The sequence below is a fragment of the Silurus aristotelis genome (genome assembly GCF_946808225.1).
Source record: "Silurus aristotelis genome assembly, chromosome: 5".
NCBI lineage: Eukaryota > Metazoa > Chordata > Actinopteri > Siluriformes > Siluridae > Silurus > Silurus aristotelis.
The window spans coordinates 3,297,099-3,317,727 of record NC_139578.1 but is presented as its reverse complement, the minus strand read 5'-3'; the positions used below and the strand labels follow the sequence as shown (position 1 = coordinate 3,317,727).

Genomic DNA, 20,629 nt, shown 5'->3' with positions numbered 1-20,629 from the left:
GCATAGTTATAGCCAATGGAATGGCAGAAAACAGAAGTTGCTGGTCAAATAGTAAAAAAAAAAGTAAAAATAAAATAAAAGGTTACACAAAGTATGACATGCCATATTTATATGTGAGGTACGAAATCGGCCCCTGGGCCAGTTCTCTGTAACTATGATTGCATAGACTCTTATCAAGTACACACTGTATTAGTTTTATAATCCGATTAATGCTTGGCTGAGAGGCAGCAAAATGCCTGATTATTATCCGAGCTAATACTTAGCGCAACAAAAAAATAGGTTTCTAAATCAGATTTTCAAGGATGGCAGAAAGCAAATAAATTGGAACGTTTGCCATTTAATAAGCTGTGAAGCGCTGTCACGGCACCTTGTTTGCCTCTTTGTATAAATATAAAATTATCATTACTTGTAAATTACTCTCCAGCTGGCACATCTTGACACTAACCTGACACCAACACACAAATGTAATTGCCCCCCCCCCCCCCACGACTTCCAGCTGATCCCATCTTGCACTTAAATGATTAACCAGATTATTTCGATGCTTACTTCTTTCTCTACCATTTCCAAGGTCAGTAAAACTATAAACGTGCATCACTGGGCCAATCAGGATGTCAGGAACAAAAAATAATGCTGGGGTCATTTCATATGGCTGAGACACAACGGAACAGAACGATATTTTATTAACAAGTAAGAAGGAAAAAAAGAGCTCATCTTGTTTCAAGTCAGTAAGAGAAAACATGTACCTGCATAGGGAACAGGGGCATCTTTGTCCAAGGCTACTAGTGGAGGGTCCAACAGGATGGTGTCCATGTTCTCGGTGATCACACCATGGTAGGATGTCTCAATCCATGGTTTGTGTTTGTTCACTAGAAGAGAAAGATGTAAGGCATAGCAAATGTAAATATCAGATGCAAAATCTCACCCCAATTGACCCAAAGTAAAAGAATCAGGGAATTGAATAGTAGCAAATGGGGTATGCTGGATCAATGCTTTTTTTTTTATATAGTTTGCCCAACAATTCACTAAATCTACCACTCTTCAGTTAGTCAAACATGTATACATAAAAAATCTTGGATTGCATTATAAGCACATTTGTTACACACTGACCCTAGGGCTTATCAAGGGACATTAACAACCCAATAACCCCTTGTGCACACAAGCTTAACTTATTGAGAGCAACCCATGAGTCATTGTAAGAGGTCTATCGAGGTGGTCAGAGAACAGACCTACGTCTATAATGCAAGACAAACAACAAAGGAGGAAAAAGACTATGAAACCAAGGAAAAACAGGTATATAATCAGTGGTGTTTGGGGGGGACACAGAACAGGTGCACACAAGGGGAGTCAAGATTAAGCCACTAAGTAAGAAGTCAGTGAATCCGTCAGTTAGTAGGACGTACTGAAAGTAAGAAATTGTATTTCAATTACATGTCCATTTTCCATCCAATTAAATCACGTAAATTCAACGTAAAACTTGAATTAATAATTGAGATGAGTAGCGATTCTTGTACTCCAATGGGTACCACCCAATTTATTCACCGGTATAATAGCAGCACCAGCACACTATTTCTGATCAATCGGAACACGCATGGCAATAATTCGGGTGTGTATGACTTCTCTTTACTATAAAGGGTGTCTGCTCCATTATACACCCACTCCCCATTCCCTCTTCCTTTGTTTCTCCCTCGATTTCTCTCCCTTCCTTTATAATGCCTTGGTTATTACCTGGGGGATAATTATATTATACATTATACAAGCGGTAATGCACCGCGATCCAGACTAATGCAACACAAAGTCTGCTTTTATCCACTCCAGAGCCATATATTTCGTTATGAGATGACAAAACACCACAATAATGGACTCATAAAGCAGGCTTTTAACCTGATTTTAACATTAGCAATTGATTGCTGTACTTTTTTTTTTTTTTTTTTTTTTAAACTGTAAGATGCGGAAGGCTTTCTTTCATTCTTTTATGGTGACTGACAACCACGTATAATACAAATCTTAATGACTGACAGTCTGTAATATCCATTAAATGATCTACTATATATGACTGCAGTCTCAAGAATGGTTAAATGTTGAGTGTATAACAGGCTTTTTGCTGAAGAAGACTGTTGACTTTGTACAAAGAGGAACAATCAGATAGAAGTATTGCTGAAAATGCTAAATGAATTAATCAAGTCATTCATATGTCTACTCTTGGCTTCAAAAATGTGTAAAAAAAAAAACAAACATTTTAGCGAGATCGAAACATGCACAATTTTTCGTCTTGAAGCATAAAAACCTGTATTGATTGATTGCTATCTGCATACTACATCTATTACAATAATTAGCATGACTTCAAAGAAGAAGAGTCTGAATGTTGAACTGCAGTCTAGACCTCTCACCATTTGAAAATGGTCATGAAACAAAAAACACAACAAAGAACACCAGAACTGTTAAGCAGCTTGAATCCTGTATCAGACACATATGGGACAACATTCCTCTCACAAAACTTTACCAACTGGTCTCCTCGATTCCCAGATGTATATGAACAGAAGACGTGATGCTAAACACTGGTAAACATGGCCCTGTCCCAACTTTTTTAAGACATGTATTTACATTTTGTAACAGTGTCCCAATTATTTTTTATTTTTTTTCTTAATTAGGTTTGTAAGTGAATAGTGAAATCCTGTCTTCCAGAAAAAAAACAGACTCTGCTATCTCTATATGGATTACTTCTAGGCTTAGATAATAGTGACCTGGTTGAGACCAGATACTCATACACAAGCTTCTATTTTAATGTTAAGGAGGATATACACAGTATGCATTAAAGAGTGTAGAGGCCCAACTTAAAGTCTGGTACTTGCTTTTTGAACATCCCATTCCCCATTTGCTTCCCTGTTATAATAACCTCCACTATTCTGGGAAGATGCGCCCCTAGGTTTTGGAGTGTGTTTGTGGAGATTTGTGAAGATTTATTCAATCTTAAGGATTTTAGTAAACGCAAGTATTACCCAATTCCCCCCAAAGGTGTTCATTAGGGCTGAGGTCAAAGCAAATATCAATCCTATAACTAATGCTCAGAATTTTTTTAATTTAAAGTGAGAAGTCCGTCCATTTTCTTGGCACTACCTATTTCTGAAACCCCAATTTCCCCGCTTGCGAAGAATCAATAGGTAAAGCAGTTTGTATTATATTTGAGTCAAGTCCATCACGTTATTTTCTGTAAACCGAAGGGATTTTCCACACATGAAGGAATTCAATGTACAAGAACAAATGTTTAAGGTCCACTTGAAAAGTCCTACATCTCTTTTATTATCATTAGAGATTTCAGTTAAACACCATGTGCTTTCGGCTGCCTTTAAGTCGCCTGCAGTCAGAATGCAGTATTCATACAATTTGCTTGGCTGCTTTCAATAAGATTAATTTGTGTGCATGCAAAAGCAACTCTTTATCAGTAACTCTTCCTAAAGATTAACTGAAATGGGGGCGTTTTCTATTTAGGCATGGACTTCACGTGAAATTAGCATGCTAACAAGAACATTAATACCTGCTTTATAAGCCTTTGTTGAAAATATAAGACATAATAGATTCAATCCAGTGGGCCACAGTGGTCTTCAGATCTACCTGACTCAAATCCTGGAAGAATTAACATTTGCTTTTGGTGCAGTTTGAGAAAAGCAGCTGTTATTGTGAGCATTTGATTTTCTATTCTCATTAGAGGTTAAAGATTCCAGCTTCAATACATCTGTATTGCAATATGGATGTAACACTCATAGAATTAATGCCGATCAGTGAAAATCATCAGATCATATCGCCTGACATCTCAAAACCTCTCGTTGTTATCTATATTCTTGATGAGGTCGTCATCTTTGTCCATAGTACCCTCTGTCCACTAGGATTTTCCAGCTTCATGTGGCGATCCACTTCATTAGACACTTTTGCTACAAACTGGTCCGACATCTGTCACTTTACTCATATGCACCACTTCGCTTATCGAACTCCCTGTGGCTTCAATGATGCCTCTGCTTGGAGAAGGTATGGCACCATTATGGCTTGTTACACAGTCGGTAATAGTTTCCCCAACTACAGCAAGCATGTTTTTGTCTGCGTTATCTGTTTCACACATTTCATATGTTGTTTTTTTTACTATACAAGGTCCTTTGCACAGTCCTTTGCTGTGAACCATGAACACCTGATGCCTGAATAGAAAACGTTCCTCACTTTATTCAAAAGAGTAACATTTTAAAAGGTAGTTGGAGGTTTTACCTAAAACTTATCTCTGCCATGTGGCACAATTCAAGCCAAGTAGTAAGTCTGTACGAAGCCATCCATATTCTATACCGCTTATCCTACAGTGGGTCACTGGGGAGCTTAGGCCCATCTCTGTAAGTTCAGGGGAAGGACATGATTGCAGGATACGCAGCCCATTCACACACTTCGGACATTTTGGAAATGCAATTCAACCTACAGCACATGGGGGTCTTTGGCCTGGGAGGGTATGAGCATGGGGGAGTATGGGAGTCATTGGTCTGAGGGGGGAGAACTATTGTATCCAGAGGAAACCAAAAAAAAGCTAAGGGAGAACATGCACAAAGACAGAATTTTAACCTCCACGCTCATGGTTTACGTACAGTATATGCATTTACCAGTTTCCTTTACAAGCCTCTTATAAGCCACACTTGCTAGAGTAAAACATTCTTACACCACAAAGTGTTGAGTGATATAAGGCTCAATTTGCACCTTCTTCAAAAGCCAACAAAATTATGGATCCAGGATTGAAATTGCTGGTTATTTTCATTTGTCTTGGATGCTGGAACTTGCAAGTCCAGCCTTGAAAACTAGAAATATTGCTTGGCTGGGTGTATAATGTTAGCTACATGCTGGTCAGCCATAATAAAGAGACATATAGTTATATGTGTGAGGTATTTCTATGCATTTCCCAATTTTCTAGGTGTTCAAAAACAAGACAGCCTTGTATATATGCCAATATGGTTGGGATATTAATGTCCTGAAAAAAGAAAGTGGCTAGTGCTACAACATTAATACATACATTACTGCCCAATCTTTCATCCACAGGACTGGAGTAAGTCCCTATAGAGGCACATACCACATCTAAGCCCTCATTAATCAAAGTAGTCCATCGATTGGCTGGAAAAACATTACATCCGGTGTCCGACTGTAGTCTGTAGACTTCCTGTCTTGGAGAACAACGGATTACGATTCAGATTCACAAATGTAATTAAAGGAAAACCCGGTGGTTAGCTTTGTTTTCACAGTCCAACCCTGAGAGCTATAACCACACCAGAAATGACTAACAGGAACAGACTAATTAGGCGTATTGATTTGAGATAAGCCGATACTCGCACATTAGGCAGAATTGAGTTTGCTCTAAGAGGCACGAGAGTCGTTTTCAGATACATTAACCTCATTGCTTCACTGACCACAGTTTTGAACTGTAATGGCTTTTGTCATTAATACATTTAGCCTGTATTTTCTGAGCTGTTCTGATGCTAAGTCCATTAACAGATACAAATCTGTGGTCTAGACTGAAAATAGAAATATTGCATTGCATGCCCATGCCAATAAATAACACTGAACTGAACTAAACACACAGACTAATTGCTTGACTAATTGTTTCTTTTATCCCAGTCCCAGCGATGGGAGTCATTGCCAATGTACTGGGAAAAATGCCATTACTATATTTTATTTGTATTATCTCGTCTAAGACCGTCATTAATTCAAAACGCATTACTTTCCAATATAAACTGACATACCCTTGCAAAGAGGTTTTCGAATCAAGGGGCCTTGCTGAAGAGCCCAACATTGGCCATGCGGTAGTTCTGAGACCCGATCAGTGCCTTAACCACAAAACAAATGGTTTAAAAGCATGAGCACTTTCGTAGATGCTGCTATAATTAGCAACATGAAAAAATATAAATTGCATACTGTTCCATTATGCAAACCTTTAACTGGATCCTTTTTGTAATAAGTATCTCACAGCTCTGGCATTTACCATTCTCATCTCGCTCCGTCGCCCTTGAGGACTCTGAAATGTCAATTGGCCGTAATTAGAAAGATGCCAGACTTAGTAGACAGGCTTGCTGTTGGAGAACGTGGCTTTTTGCTATTGCTTATGCTAATATCTACATTTACATTTATAGCGTTTGAACGACACCCTTGTCCAAAGCAAGCGACTGTACTTTATACAGCTAAGTAGTTAAGGGGTTGAGGGCCTTGCCCAGGACTGACAAGTCAAACGTTTAACATTTTGACCACTGAGTTACCACTTGTCTTTATCCATATTGGTTATTCGTGTTTCTTATCATTTCATTTGTGCCACTAATGTGTTTATATAAAGCTAAGATTGTCATTGAACCATAAATTGTCAATGTTATATGGTTGCAAACAGCAGTCAGCCTAAAATAATTGAATTGAAGACTTATTGTTATGGAACTGTTCGAGGTGGCACTGTCAAGCTAAATTAAAATAAAAACAAAACCAGTCCCTTGCTTACTTGTTCAGCATGAGGAATTTTTTTTTTTTTTGTGAACGTTATTTATTTTCCAAACATAGACAGGCCATTTTTCTTCGATTGGAGGCCACTCTGTGCAGCTAGGGATGGTTTCTCATCAACACCTTGGGGGGTTCCATGAAATTCCGTAGTAAGAACGGGAGCTTTGAGGATAGATTTGGACTGTAGTTAATGTGAACAGTCTCCTACACTGACTCAGGACTACAGTTTGCTTCTGATCACCATCACTGCACTCCGCAACATCGTATATCTCTAATAAATGGACATTTGGTGCAACCCAGATGAGGATGGGTTCCCTCTTGAGTCTGGTTCCTCTCAATGTTTCTTCCTTATGCCATCTTGGGGTTTTTTTCCTTCACCACAGTCGCCACCGGCTCGTTCATCAGGGAAAAACTTACTTATAAAGAACATATTCACTTTTTATCACCACGTTATCTGTGTATAGCTGCTTTGAGACAATGTTCATTGTTAAAAGCGCAATACAAATAAAAATAAATTGAATTGAATCGAAAGTCCAAACATGAACTGCAAAAATCATTTTATTGTCAGGCAGTTGTTAGTCTGGTCAGGACAATTCTAAAGAGTAAGCCGAAAGAGAGGGACATAGAAGGTCAAACACAGCGGACATGATCAATAAGTTAACAATAGGCCTGTGCAAGACTGTGGCTTGAGGATCTGATGTAACTACAGTGTTTCAATGTTCAAAGTCTAGTGCATATTTTAAATGCGTTTCTTCTGACCACGGTTGCAAAAAGTGATTGAGTTACCATAGCCTAAGGCTTTCTGTCAGCTCAAAAAATATCGGTCAACTTTCTAGTGATTTCTTTTTAACAGGCCATTCCCACCCACAGAACTGCTGCTTACTGAGGACTTTTTCTTTCTTTTTGGTTTTCAGTGTAACACTGTTACACTGTGTGTAAGGTTGTGCGTGAAAATCCCAGGACCTCTGCGGTTTATGACCAGCTTATCTGGCACTATTGTCTATGCCACGGTCAAAGTCATGGGTTCTTGTCTTTTGATTAGTGGGAATTTTCCTGTCAGCTGTTTCTCCAGTTAGCTTTTAATCACTTTAACCCTTTTGGATTTTTTTTTTAGCATAAAATGAATCTGGTTAGGCAAACAGAGTGAGCAAATAAGGGCAGAGTGACAGAAACTGAAGGGTCATTAATGTTGCTTTGCCTCTTGGAAAACTGCCAAAATGATTACAGCCACATTACCATACCAAATATCTATTAATTCTAATCAGAAGTGCTTCCTATTAGGGGGCCTTTATACTTGTACACATGTACAATACAGCACAGCAGAATGAAATTCTTTCTTTTTATATCCCGGAGATGTTAGGAAGCTGGGGTCAGAACACAGGGTCAGCCATGATACTGCACCCCTGGAGGACAGAGGGTTAAGGGCCTTTTAAAGGGCTCAAGCTTAGTGATAGTGGGGCGTGAACCCCTGACTTTCCGTTCAGTAACACAGAGCCTTAACACCACTGAGCTACCAGTGGTTTGATCTGTTTTTGCCAAGTAAAACATTTTATTTATGACAACTAGAATTTGACTTTGATAGTACAAATCAAAAAAAATGTATGACTGCAGTCTACACCACCACAATTTATGTTTTAAGGACCAAACACTGAGGGCCATGCTGTTATAGGAACGGTGGTCTTATTTAGCCTAATGTGAACTACTTTTTTCAACCTGAAGTGGATCTTTTTTCCAGATCATCCAGAGGTACTTTATTCCTCTTATACCTGGTATATCAAGGATGACCAATGTAAAACGATGGTGGCTATTTTGGTAGTTCTGGCTGTAAAACAGTGCTATTACATTGTACTAAGAGAGAAGGTACCCATGGTTCAGGTCTTGTGACCAAAGATAGCATCTAAAAAAATTTCTGCAACTGTCAGAAATTCAAGATATGACATCTCACAGTGTTCAGTGTGTTTGCTGCTCCCACCTACATCTACTGAATAGCCAATAAAAACGCAGCATGGCGCTAAAACGTAATTACCATGAAGGCAAAAAGGAATATCGGTATACTGGATTGCAGTACAGAATAAAATCTTGCGGGGTTATGAAAGCCGAGGCCTTCTTGTTTATATATGTTTATCTCAACCTCCCTTTGCATTCCTGGCATCCCAAGTTGGCCTCTTTTTTTCTAGCCATGACCAGGTCCATATTCTCCTCCGCCTCCTCCTCCGCCTCCTCTTCTTTTTTTTTTTTTTCAACAAGCATATAAACCACAATTGCCCGTGAGTGATTTATCTTGCTTAAGAACATGCTGATGGTGTGAAATACTAATAGCACATACTGATGACGTTTTATTCTTCTACATGAATTGCCTGGTAGCCTTACGCTTCATTAGTTACCTTAATCCTACAGTCTACATACACGCTGTGCCCATGTTTATTAGCTCCACAGTTTTATTTGTAACGATCTTATAGGATGGCTGAAGTGTGTAGAGGGCATTATACCAGAGCAGGGTGCATCAATTACAATTGGAATTTACTTGTCAAGAACATGGCAGACTTTTTCACTACTTATACAGTAACTCCAATAGAGAAGTCCTTTGAGGCCATGCCACGACTTTATTTCCTTATGATCTCAACGTAAAAAAAAACCATTTTCCAATGACATACGAGTTTGCATCGGCTTCTGAAATCTCCATCATGAAGCTAAAAAAATTTATATATAGGGGGGTGTGTGTGTGGGGGGGTGTCCTAGGGGAGAACCTGACAAAGATGGAGGAAGATAAGGTAGACCTATTGCTAAAATTGATTGATCAACAATGTTTGTCATGTCAAGAGCAAGAGAATCAAGTTGTGATAACAGGAAAACAGCTTTTGTAACGTTCGAAATCACGAGAAAACTAGAAAGAAAGAAAATGTATTAATGCATGACCTCTTAGAACTTCCTTACCATAACTAGCAGGTCAGGAGAAAGTACTGGAGAAAAGTTTAGACTGTAAATATGCCACTGTTTTATGTATTGTGCGTTTTACACTTTTAGAGCCACCATTCAGAAAACATCATCAAACACACCAAACTTCACAAGTGTATTAGTGGTTAAGCCATTAGTCTTTGGATCCAAAGGTCATCAGTTTAAATCCCAGCCACACTCCTCCTTGACCCCCTGATTAAGGCCCTTAAACCCCATACAGCTGCTCTGCTGTATGAATGAGATAAATGTAAATCGCTCTGGAAAAGGGCATTTGCCAAACGCCATACATCTAACAGTAAACACGAGTATTAAATATTCTTCTAAAGGTTTTTGGTGGAGGAGGTAAGTAGCGATCAAATACAGAAATGATGACTCATAGCTAACATACGGTTTTGTCTCTATGGGCTGTTCACATGCTTTAATCCCCATGCGTGTAATATGTGGAGATACATTAGCTAATGAGTCAGTGAAGCCCTTGACATTTTAGCGTTTTGAAACTAATAGCATTGAGAGACAAACCGTTGAATTATTTCATTCGAAAAATTGTGAAAAATTGGATCTAATGGAGCAAAGCAGATCACATAATGATCTGCAAAAATATTTTCAGAACAAAACTGGTCCATGGTGTGGAAACAGGTTTTTTTTTTCTCTTTCTTGAGCTTAACTATACAAACAAACAAACAAACAAAAACGAACAAAAGTTGCTTGAATACAGTCTTGAACACTTTTTAATAGTAAAAAATGCAGACAAATGCCGACTTTTCCATTTTCATTTGTTACATAACAGCATAAAGTTTATTAATCATCTTAGAGCATGTGGAGCTTCCTCTATTTTAGTCTTTTGAAATAGATATGCAGAAAAAAGCACCAAACGTGCGTTCAGTCTTTTTTTCAACACAAAGGCTAATTCGATTTAAAAAATCTAATCTGATTTTTTTTGGAGTAAAAACTACTGTACCGTTGTGAAATTCCTGGCAGGAAATCACATTCGGGAGAAAGTCACTGATTCCAAAATGCCCATTTTCCTATTACACATCCAAGCAAAAACAAATCTACACGCTTTCTTGGTGACAAGACGTAAAGCGATACACATTCTGCTCTAAGAATAGTGAGCAAATCAATCAAAATGTCAGCTGGGATGGAATCTGGATCAAGGTTTTGCTGTGACTACGAGACCATACCGTGGAACGTAAGATTTTATTTGTGCTTTGATTTTACCTGGGATGTTCATTTCCCATCCCTACAGAGAGAAAATATGGAGAGAGGGTGTGAGAAAGTGTAAGAGAAACTATTTGCTGGTTTGGCACAGCAGCAGATCACATATCGGAACTCCTATTAGCTTGTACATATGTAAAGGACTGATTAGGAGCCTGCCCTCCAGCTCAAGCTGAACTACATCTCCTTGATCTCTCTCTCTTTGAGTGATTGCCTGACTCCTTAAGATGTGTTTCTTGGGATGAACTATGGCAGCTAGCGCTCCGGGCGCAATCCGAGTTTCGAACTTTTAATTAGCGGCATGATGCAGTGTTGCGATCTTCAAATACCTGCGCCTGTTTGAGCATCCAAATATTCCACATAGTTTATGTATTCGGTTTTCAACTCTACCACCACTGCTTAAAAAACATTGGTCAGTTTTGACAGGTCCTCAACCTCCATCAAGTCGCTCTGACCAGGTTTTAGTTTGTTTTTGCGAGCTTCATTTCTCACACAAATAAAACGATACCAATTGTGCGATCCCAGTTCCATTACACGCTGTTATCTCCCCTTGATGCTCTGTGAATATAAGCCTTATATTTGTACCTTTATTTCTATGTTTACGCAAGGTACCCTGGTGGTCTGGTGGTAAGGATGCGACGCTATCAACGCTGCGGCCCGGGTTCGATCCCCGGTCTGGAAACCAACCCCAGCCATTCTTAGTGCCGGTCCCAAGCCCGGATCAATGGGGAGGGTTGCGTTAGGAAGAGCATCCAGCGTAAAAACATATGCCAAATCAAACATGCGGATAATCCGCTGTGGCGAAACCTAATGGGAGAAGCCGAAAGAAAGTTTTTATTTCTATGTTTACTCATTATAATCTGTGAGTTAATAATGACTGGACTGCCAGATCTTTCCCGAATCTCCCTGTAGGTGTCAGGCCTCCGAGATCACACCTACTGCAAATATAAAAAGGGTCAGGTGACCTATAATCTGACTGAATATATGGGAGTCTTTGGTTTAGGTGAGTTTGACTGATATGATCTGGTTTTATACGCCATGAATCGGTAGATCATATACATGAATTTCAGACATTGGTCAGGACCCTGGTTCACTACACATCAAGATACATTAATGACTGAATTTCCGGTCACATGACTACAGTTATGTCACCTCTGGTATTTATTGCTTACAGACAGGAAGAACCTTTTAATGTCTACACCAATCAGTGTAAATCACTGTATAGAAGAATTGTAGTGGATTAATATATATATATATATATATATATATATATATATATATATATATATATATATATATATATATATATATATGAAGCATATAGAAGGGCACAGTAACTGAAGAAAATGAACAGATAGAAAAGGTGCGATTAAATATTTTAATCGATTGATAGCCCTAATATTATTATGATGTTAGGTCCAGTTACCAGCATAATTTTGCTTAGCATAGTTTTGGTATCACGTTGGACGAATGAGAGAAAGCATTCAACAAACTTCCACTTCTCCAAGAAACACTGATTATTGGCTATTTGTTTTTTGGTATGTACACTTTTTTTTTTCTGTCCCATTAAAAAACCCATTAGGCCACTGCAGACTTGAAACTAATCCTGAATGCAATTGCTTAAGTGTGTGTTTGCATTGCTACACATCATTTTTATTTTATCACCTACGAGGCTTTGTGATATAAAGCTTTTTTCTGAGCTTTCAGGTCATGTCACTGTCGAGCTGTTGACTTTAGATTCTGGCCTCCCCTCCGAGCGCATTTCGAACTCTCCAGTCGAGATTGATATGAAAGAAAGGGAAGGATCACGATCCCCAAAGGCATAGCAAGCACGATGCAAATAGCCTACACAAAATTGTTCATGGTCTGTCCAGCCACATGGTCCTGTAGCTGGGGCAGAGGCACGCAGAAAGAAAGCAGGACTACACAGCAAATTGCTGTTTTGATGGTTGTTTTTTTGTGAAGCAACACACGAGTAATGGTGCGCAGACAGATGGAGACTTAAGAATGAATCCCATCGGTCTTCCCAATGCCCCGACCCTACGAGCCGAGCAAGTGTGTGTGTGTGTGTGTGTGTGAGATTTCACGTGATTGAAATTTCCAAGCATGCAACCAGAGATTAGTCATGATGAAGCGCCCCCGCTTTATCTAGGGGCGTTTATTCAGCTGAATACAGCACTAATCCCGAATTTCAGTCTCCTTCATCTCTCTTTTTTTTTTCCCCGCTTCAAGCTCATCTTCCTCTCCTTCATCACATCAACATTCTGTCTCTCTCTCCTGCTGATAAAAGCATGGTTCCATTAGTGCGTCCCTTCCATTCTCTCTCTCACGCACTCCCTCCCTCTCTCTGCGATAAGAGCATGGCCCCATTAGTGCCGTCCTCGCCTTTTTTCTGGATCTTTTTTCTATCTCTCGCTCCCACACTTCATATGGATACAGAAAGAGTGAAAAAGGGGGTCACTATGTATTTAAATTAAGTGGAAAGTGAGAAACAGGGATTGTATCGTGTTTTGTCTCAGTTTCCAGTGTACGGTTTTTGTTTTAAGTATGTCAAACACTCTCGGTCATGCCAGAGCCGATTCCATCAACCGTATCTCTCTGGGAACACGAGTACCATAAAAGAGTACGATAATGGATGCACGTATCGATCGGAGCAACTCGCAGCCCTTTTAAAAAAAACGCTTCTGAAATTGCCGGTCTGGAGGAATAGTCCCGCTTCCGTGGAGTTCAGTGATGTTAGGTGCTCACAAGTTCAAGAAATGAGAGGCAAACAAATGTGTCAGAGCACAATCTATCGCCTCTGACAGTTCTATTTATTGTGTGTGTGGGGCAAAGATTCTGGATACCTTGCCAAATTTGACTGTGTGTGAAAGCATACTTATAACAGCACCGACTTGGTAAGGAATGTCTTGTATCTACCGAGGGCGCTTTTTAAGCCGGTCGACTGGAAATGTTTTGTTGCAATTGACCTAGGATCAAAACAGCGAACAAGAAGAATCGCCCAAATGAGTCTGGAGGTCAAATACATCATATAGTATTCCACTATAATTGCATTTTATCACTTTAAATGAGGTTAACTATAGATGGACCCTGACTGGAATAAAGCAATTACTGCGTATTGCCCATCTCAACCCCATTATTAATCAATAGATTAGGTGTTTATTACACTGCGACTTGCTTACTATAATTTACTCTTTTCTAGTATTTGTCTCAAGTCCCTTTATAAATAATTTATTGACCCTCAGAAACCACTTTATCCTGGGTCTCAGTGGACCTGTATCCTATTCTTCAAGGAAAACAAGGTCATTGTTTGGAACGAGTTAGAGCAATCCACTTACTAATATGCTTTGCGATGGTGAAAAGAAACCTGAGAACCCTGAGGAAATCCCAGCCAGGCACAGAGAGACCATCTCGCACTCATCAAGCTCAGGTTCAAACCACTCATCAGGTGCATATGCCATAACAAATTCTGTTACTGATGACTGTTACTACTGTACATAACCTGTTGTTTTTTGTCTTTTTTTCTTATTAATGAGGCATTTGTATGGCACTCCTAGCACAAGAACACAAACAAGAGCAAACAACAGCGAAAAACATCCTCAGTAAGTCAAAGGAAAAAAGCTGCTAATGACCTTTGAAGTCTCATAACAGATGCTGCTACCAAAAAACATAGCCATGGTTTTAGTTACCACATGGTTGATACAGTATATACAGTAAAATACCTTTAGAAATTTGTACAATACATATCGGATACATATGGGAGGCCTGTATGTACACAGGGCATCTGTGTTAAAAAGCTATTTGGGTGGTCACTCATTTTGTTAGATACTGTAGCTCCACTCTTAAATGGTTACATGGCATTTACTAGCGATGTGCATTTCCATAACTGAGGCTACCGACGTGATATGATACGATTGACCCCTATTGCGATGCAGTGCGATCCGATTTGTTTCGACACAATGCAGTTCAATGCGATACGATGCAATGGAAAAAATATGATGCTGTCCAATTCAACATGGCACAGATAGTTCCCTTTTATTTCATTAGTTCAGACAGACAGCAAATCATCAAGTCCCTTCTGACTTCGAACGCATGGCCCTTTCACAAACAGGTCTTTGGAGTACAGAAAACACAGTTTCTGTTTCCAGGAAGATACAGCTCTACCTCTGCCATATTAATCTCTAGTCTATAGAATATAGATGTCAGGATATGCCTCGGTATCTGTTACATCATATTCATCATACATTCATGTTCATGTAGCAGCGGTGATGTTGAGAGAACGTGCTTGGGAAACTGTTTTAGTGACGAGAAATCAATGTACATATAAAATATTGGTCACTTTCCGTTTTTTCAAAATGCAAATACGTGTAAAAAAAAAATTATCATCGCGATTTGGGTTTGGCTTTGCTTAGTGCATTTGTTTCTAACGCACGCTAAACTCTGGAGCGCTCCGGACAGGAATCACAGAATACGATGCAGAAGGAAAAATTGTGGAACGAGGAGAAAAGAGCGAGGGGCGAGAAGAAGCTTTAGGCTAAAGAAAATGGCAGAATGTTTCTAAAGTTTGGGATCATTTCTAACCTAAAACATTAAATAAAACATCGTTTTTTTTTATATTTAATAATTAATACATAAGGAAAAATAACAATGATTTTCTTTAAACTAATAGTTTTCCATAACCTACTCTACGTGGCTGCTGCAGAGGGACTTTTTGAACGCAACTGTAAATGTATTTCGATGTAATATGGCTATTAAATGTACTAAATTCTTGGATGCAATTTTAGCAATTGTTCAGTACATTGTTCTTAAAAGAAAAAAAACAATTACTTGTTCGTATTAAGAAACCCGTCTAACTTTCTCTCTCTTATTTATTATTGCTATTTAAAAAAGACGAAGTACCTCTTATATGATTACTCGATAAATGGTAGCAGCAGCCTTAATCGTGATTCAATCGCCAACTTGTAACCAATGTCGTGTTCTGATTCGGGTGCCTTTATGATCAGATGACCTCATGGGGTCGCTCTTATAATTCCACAACCAGAAGGTAAAACAAGCATTAGGGCACCTTGAATGTTTTTTCTGTAGTTGAGGGTGTTTGTAGCAAGAAACGTTGCCCCCTGCTGTAGTCTTTAACTTTCTAGGTACTAATAAAGATCCTGCACCTTTGTATGAAGAAGGTATTTCTGAATGTTATTTTTGGTGTGAAGTGTGAGGCGTGAGCTTTCGGTGCTCTTCAATGTTAATATAAAAAGATTCGTGGAAAACTAACTTACACACATGACTTGATCCAATGTACTGGCACGATGGGGGGGGCGGGGGGGGGGGGGGTAATATGGTGGGTAAGACTCTTTTTCTGTCCATTTAAGGGCAAGTAAAAATGAATCCATTCTGTCCAAAGTTACTTAAAAATATTTGGGAGAATAAGTCAGGGAGGGATGGAAGGGAACAGTGGTGATAATTATATATTGCAGCAACTCAACTCCCATTTGCATACCAATTTTAGCACAAATGGGCCACCATTCTGCCAAAACAAACTCCCCATGTGGGTTTGTGTGTTTAGAAAATGCACAGTTGATGTTTATATCCCTGCCTTTTTTTGTGATTTGCAATTGTAAACCTATTTTTTTTGTGGTCAATCAGCCACTTTCCCACTTCCCATCTATCTTGTGTGTGTATATATACATACTGGCATAAAACATTTGCTAATCCATGTGGAGCGAAAATCTAAATCTGTACCTCAGGCATTTCTGTTTGAACGAAGGAATGTTTTACAATAGACCCCGAGTCGTAAACTAGATCAGAGATTCAGGAAAAAGAATAACAGAGCAGGAGCTGTTCTACAACCTTCCCTTTACTTTTTCTCCTCCTTGTTCTCTCCATCTGCTTCTTTCTATCTTTCCCCTAGCTCAGCTTCTTCTCTCTCTCTCTCTCTCTCTCTCTCTCTCTCTCTCTCTCTCTCTCTCTCTCTCTCTCTCTCTCTATCTTCTACCCCTCCCCTTTTTTCCTGCTAATATAGAATGGTAATGTAATAAAAAAAAGGAAGACAATACTTGTGCTTGAATTACTGTTGCTGGGTAAACAAATTTAGTTCAGAGGTGGGGCTATGAACTGGCCCCACCTCTTTCAAAACACAATTATACACATAAAACACAGTGGTGCTGTCGATAAGGTCCAGAGTACAAGAGATGTGGTGTAGGGTAGCGCTAAAGAAATTCAGTGTGATCAAATAAGATTTCAATATGATAATGTACAGTGAAGTCACGCTATTCAGCCGGTGCATTTAGCATGAAATCATATTAGCCCGATAGCAGACACTAACCACATGAATAATAGCCCGAGCTTGTTGATACACAATCAAAACAAAATCACACTGGGAACACTGTGCATTGCTTTACAGCGTTTCGTTTTTTATGTTAAAGCCTTATTCCAAAACGGGTTGATTTCATTATTTTAGGTACATTAGGTCCTCGGTCAAATCCCTGGGTCTCTCGGTCAACTCCCTTTTTTTCAGTAAAAAGCACAGGAAAGTTTGCCTGGAGTTTGCCAAAAGGCACCTGAAGGACTCTCAGATCATGCGAGACAAAGATCGAGGTCTTTGGCCTGAATGCCAAGCAACTTGTATGGAGGAAACCAGGTGCCCCTCATCACATGGCCAATACCACCCCCACAATGAAGCATGGTGGTGGCAGCACCATGCTATGGGGCAGGAACTGGGATACCAGTCAGGATCAAGGGAAGGATGAATGCATTCTACTGGCACATACTGCTCCCTGTGCAACTTCCTATTGCCATATGCCATTTATTATCGTTTGTATATGAGACTAAGTATGCAATGAATACTACGAGGGGCGTTCAAGTCAAACCAGGACCAGTATAAAAATGGATGCTAGTGTGCTGGTACTACATGCAGCAGTAAGTTTTTGGCATGTTGAAGGCCATCCCGGAGACCGTTAATCAAGATGACCGACGTGTTTCTTGTGAACGAAGGCGTAAAACTAACAGTAAAACGAGGCATTCGAACGGTGAAACATTTTAAAGATGGACGCACATCCGTCAGTGGTGGTTTAATGATGATGAAGTGAAGCAGACTGACTAATCTTTTCAGGCGTTAGTTAAACATTAGGAGGAGGGTATAAATGTAGCGAGTATGTCGAAAAACAAAGGTAATTTCCACAAAAGTCCTGGTTCCCCTTGAACGCCCCTTATATATCCTTATATAAGCTAGACTATGTGGACAAACGTTTTGTTGGACACCTGGTCATAAGGTTTAAGTGCCTTTTGACCATCCTATTCCACATTTAGTCCACATTTGCTGTTATAATAAACCCTACTTCCTTGCTCTTCTGGGAAAATTTTGGTTCCACTAGATTCTAAGGTGTGCTTGTAGTTATTTGCCACAAGGGTGTTAGTAAAGTCAGGTACTGGGGTGCAGCCAGTGTTCACATCCATTTCAAAGGTGTGCAATAGAGTTGAGGTCAGAGTTCTACAGCAGGAGATCTTCTACTCCAACCCATGTAAAGCAGATCTTCATGGAGCTGGCTTTGTGCACAGGGGCATTGTCATGCTGGAACAGGTTTGTTCTCAAAGTTCAAGTGAAGAGAAAATTGAATGCCACCCCATCCGAAGACATTGTCTCAACAGTCGGCTACAGAACCACATATGGCCAGAACAGTCAGGGGTCCTAATACTTTTTTTTTTTTTTTATCTTTTTAAAAATGTATTTCATTAAAGAATTTGGATTCCAAAATTCCTCACAGTGTTTTTGGCACCCTTCTCCATACTGTCAGACGAATTTGACTGATCATCATATGCTTTATGGTCTGGAATCCGTGTCGCACCTTTGGAAGAGCAGCAGAAGGGCTTGCAGATGGCCGGGACATGTGGCGAATATGACTTTCGAGACGCCACTTCGACGCCACAGAATCGCTAACGAGAGAACAAAACCTTCTCGGTTTCATCATCCGCTTCAGCTGCCTTCTCATCTTTGTCTTCCTTTTTCATACCTCCAGACTTTTTTTTTTTTATCTTTCTCCCACTGGAGTAGTGTATGAGCTGGACGGCTTTTCCACCGATTCCCTCAGATCATTTGTCTGTCATAAGCTGGCAAGGAACTTAAAACAAAAGTAGGAAACCATATTTGCACATTTTTGCTTGGTGTGGTGGCAGATGTGTGAGAGCTTAGTAACACCGCTCCTTAACACCTTGTCTTTTTGTTTTGTTGCATAACCGTATTCTGAAATTGGATTTTTGAAAGCAGGTGGAACACATTTACTACCTGCTAGTCCATCTGTTAACACTCCAGCATCCTGCACCTTTATTACACTTCCTTTGCCACCACTTGCGTTATTATGGAGTGGTTGTTTGAAAGCCTCATTCAGATTATTCAGATACCTGGAATGCAGGTTAAAAGGCCAAGGTTGCATTTTCCTCTCGAGCAGAAGTTTTTGTAACACAAGTGCTTACGCGTAAATCCGGAAAAAAAAAAAAAATTTCTTTTGCTTTACTGTAAAAATGTAACCATCTTCAGTAATGCTGAAGTAATTGTGGATATTAAAAGAAAAAAAAAGAAAAAGTCGATGCCATCTCAGGAATAGGACAGATCGAAAGTGGCAGTAATATGATAAAAAAAAAAAAAAAACTAATTAAATAAAAAGAGGCTGATGGAGGTAAAATTTCATTAACATTAATAAAGGATGCTCGTGACTGGATGGCTGAAACCTGAGGCTGGCAGATGATTCTTCTTCAACGTGGCCTTATGATGTAGCCAAGCTCTTTGCTTAGCGTGTGTGTGTGTGTGTGTGTGTGTGTGTGTGTGTGTATGGGGGTGTTTGTTAATCACTTGCTAATAATAAAATCGAATTTAATATATCATCTGGAGTCACAGTGTTCTCTTGATTACTCACTGTATTTGCATATTGCATGATATTGAACACAATATAATTATTAGTTTTTATATATAGCGCTTTTAATAATATTGTCACAAGGGGACTTTAAAAAACAACTCGGTTCTGAGCTGTAAGTGATTGGGAACTCCTGTGTAAATCATCACCACACTAAGCTGGGGTGTAGACTAAATACATAAACGTGTTTGAACCTGATCAAAAGATCCATATGTGCTTTTAAACATCTGTAAAACATTCCAATTTCCACATTTAGTCCCCATTTGCTCTCTTCTTTACTTCCATCTATCCTTGCTGTGTGTATTCCTTCCCCATGCTTTTATCTTTTCTTCCAGCCATGGTAGTGTTTCTTTCTCTTATCATGCTATTTTTTTTTTCATCCATCCATCCATTTATCCATCTACTCTACATTTTTTACTTTGTAAGTTCCTTTCTTCTGACAAATGTGTTTGGACACTTGACCATAAGATGTTTTGAACATTCTATTTCCACATTTAGTCCCCATTTGCTGTTGATATAACTGCCAGTCTTCTTTCCATCCATCCATCCATCCATCCATCCTACCTTCTTCGCATTGTTCGTTTCTTCCTATTTAAATTTTTTCCTTTTTCCCCATGCTATTCTTTTTTCTTTTGTCATGCTATTCTTTTTTCGATCCATCCATCAATCTATCTGTCCATTATACATTCTTTCCTTTGTTTGTTTTCCATAGTTTTGACAGATGTTTGGACACCTGACCATAAGATCTGTTCTTGTTTGAACAGCCCATTCCACATTAGCCCCATTTATCATAACTGCCAATCTACTTCCCATCCATCCATCCATCCATCCATCCATCCATCCATCCATCCATCCATCCATCCATCCATCCATCCATTCATCCATCCATCCATGCTTTCTTAACATTCCTTTTCGACATAGAGTCCCCAATTGATGCCATGATAACCTCCACTCTTCTTGGAAGATTTTTCATTAGATTTTAGAGTGTCCTTGAGGAGATTTGTGGTCATTCAGCAACAAGGGTGTCAGTAAAGCCCGGTCCTGATGTAGGTGAGGTGAGA

General features: G+C 39.3%; 1 protein-coding gene and 1 long non-coding RNA gene across 3 annotated transcripts in view; one reads left to right on the top strand and one right to left on the bottom strand.

Annotated features, from left to right (window-relative positions):
• Window positions 1-20,629, bottom strand: part of clstn2a (calsyntenin 2a) — a 71,828-nt gene that overhangs the window by 36,500 nt on the left and 14,699 nt on the right. For both annotated transcript variants that reach the window (XM_083541694.1, XM_083541695.1), the window contains one exon: window positions 744-866. In XM_083541694.1, the coding sequence (XP_083397820.1) occupies window positions 744-866 (123 nt within the window). The remainder of the gene's footprint in view (window positions 1-743; window positions 867-20,629) is intronic.
• Window positions 1-20,629, top strand: part of LOC310726413 — a 77,376-nt gene that overhangs the window by 49,291 nt on the left and 7,456 nt on the right. The gene's annotated exons all lie outside the window — the stretch shown is intronic.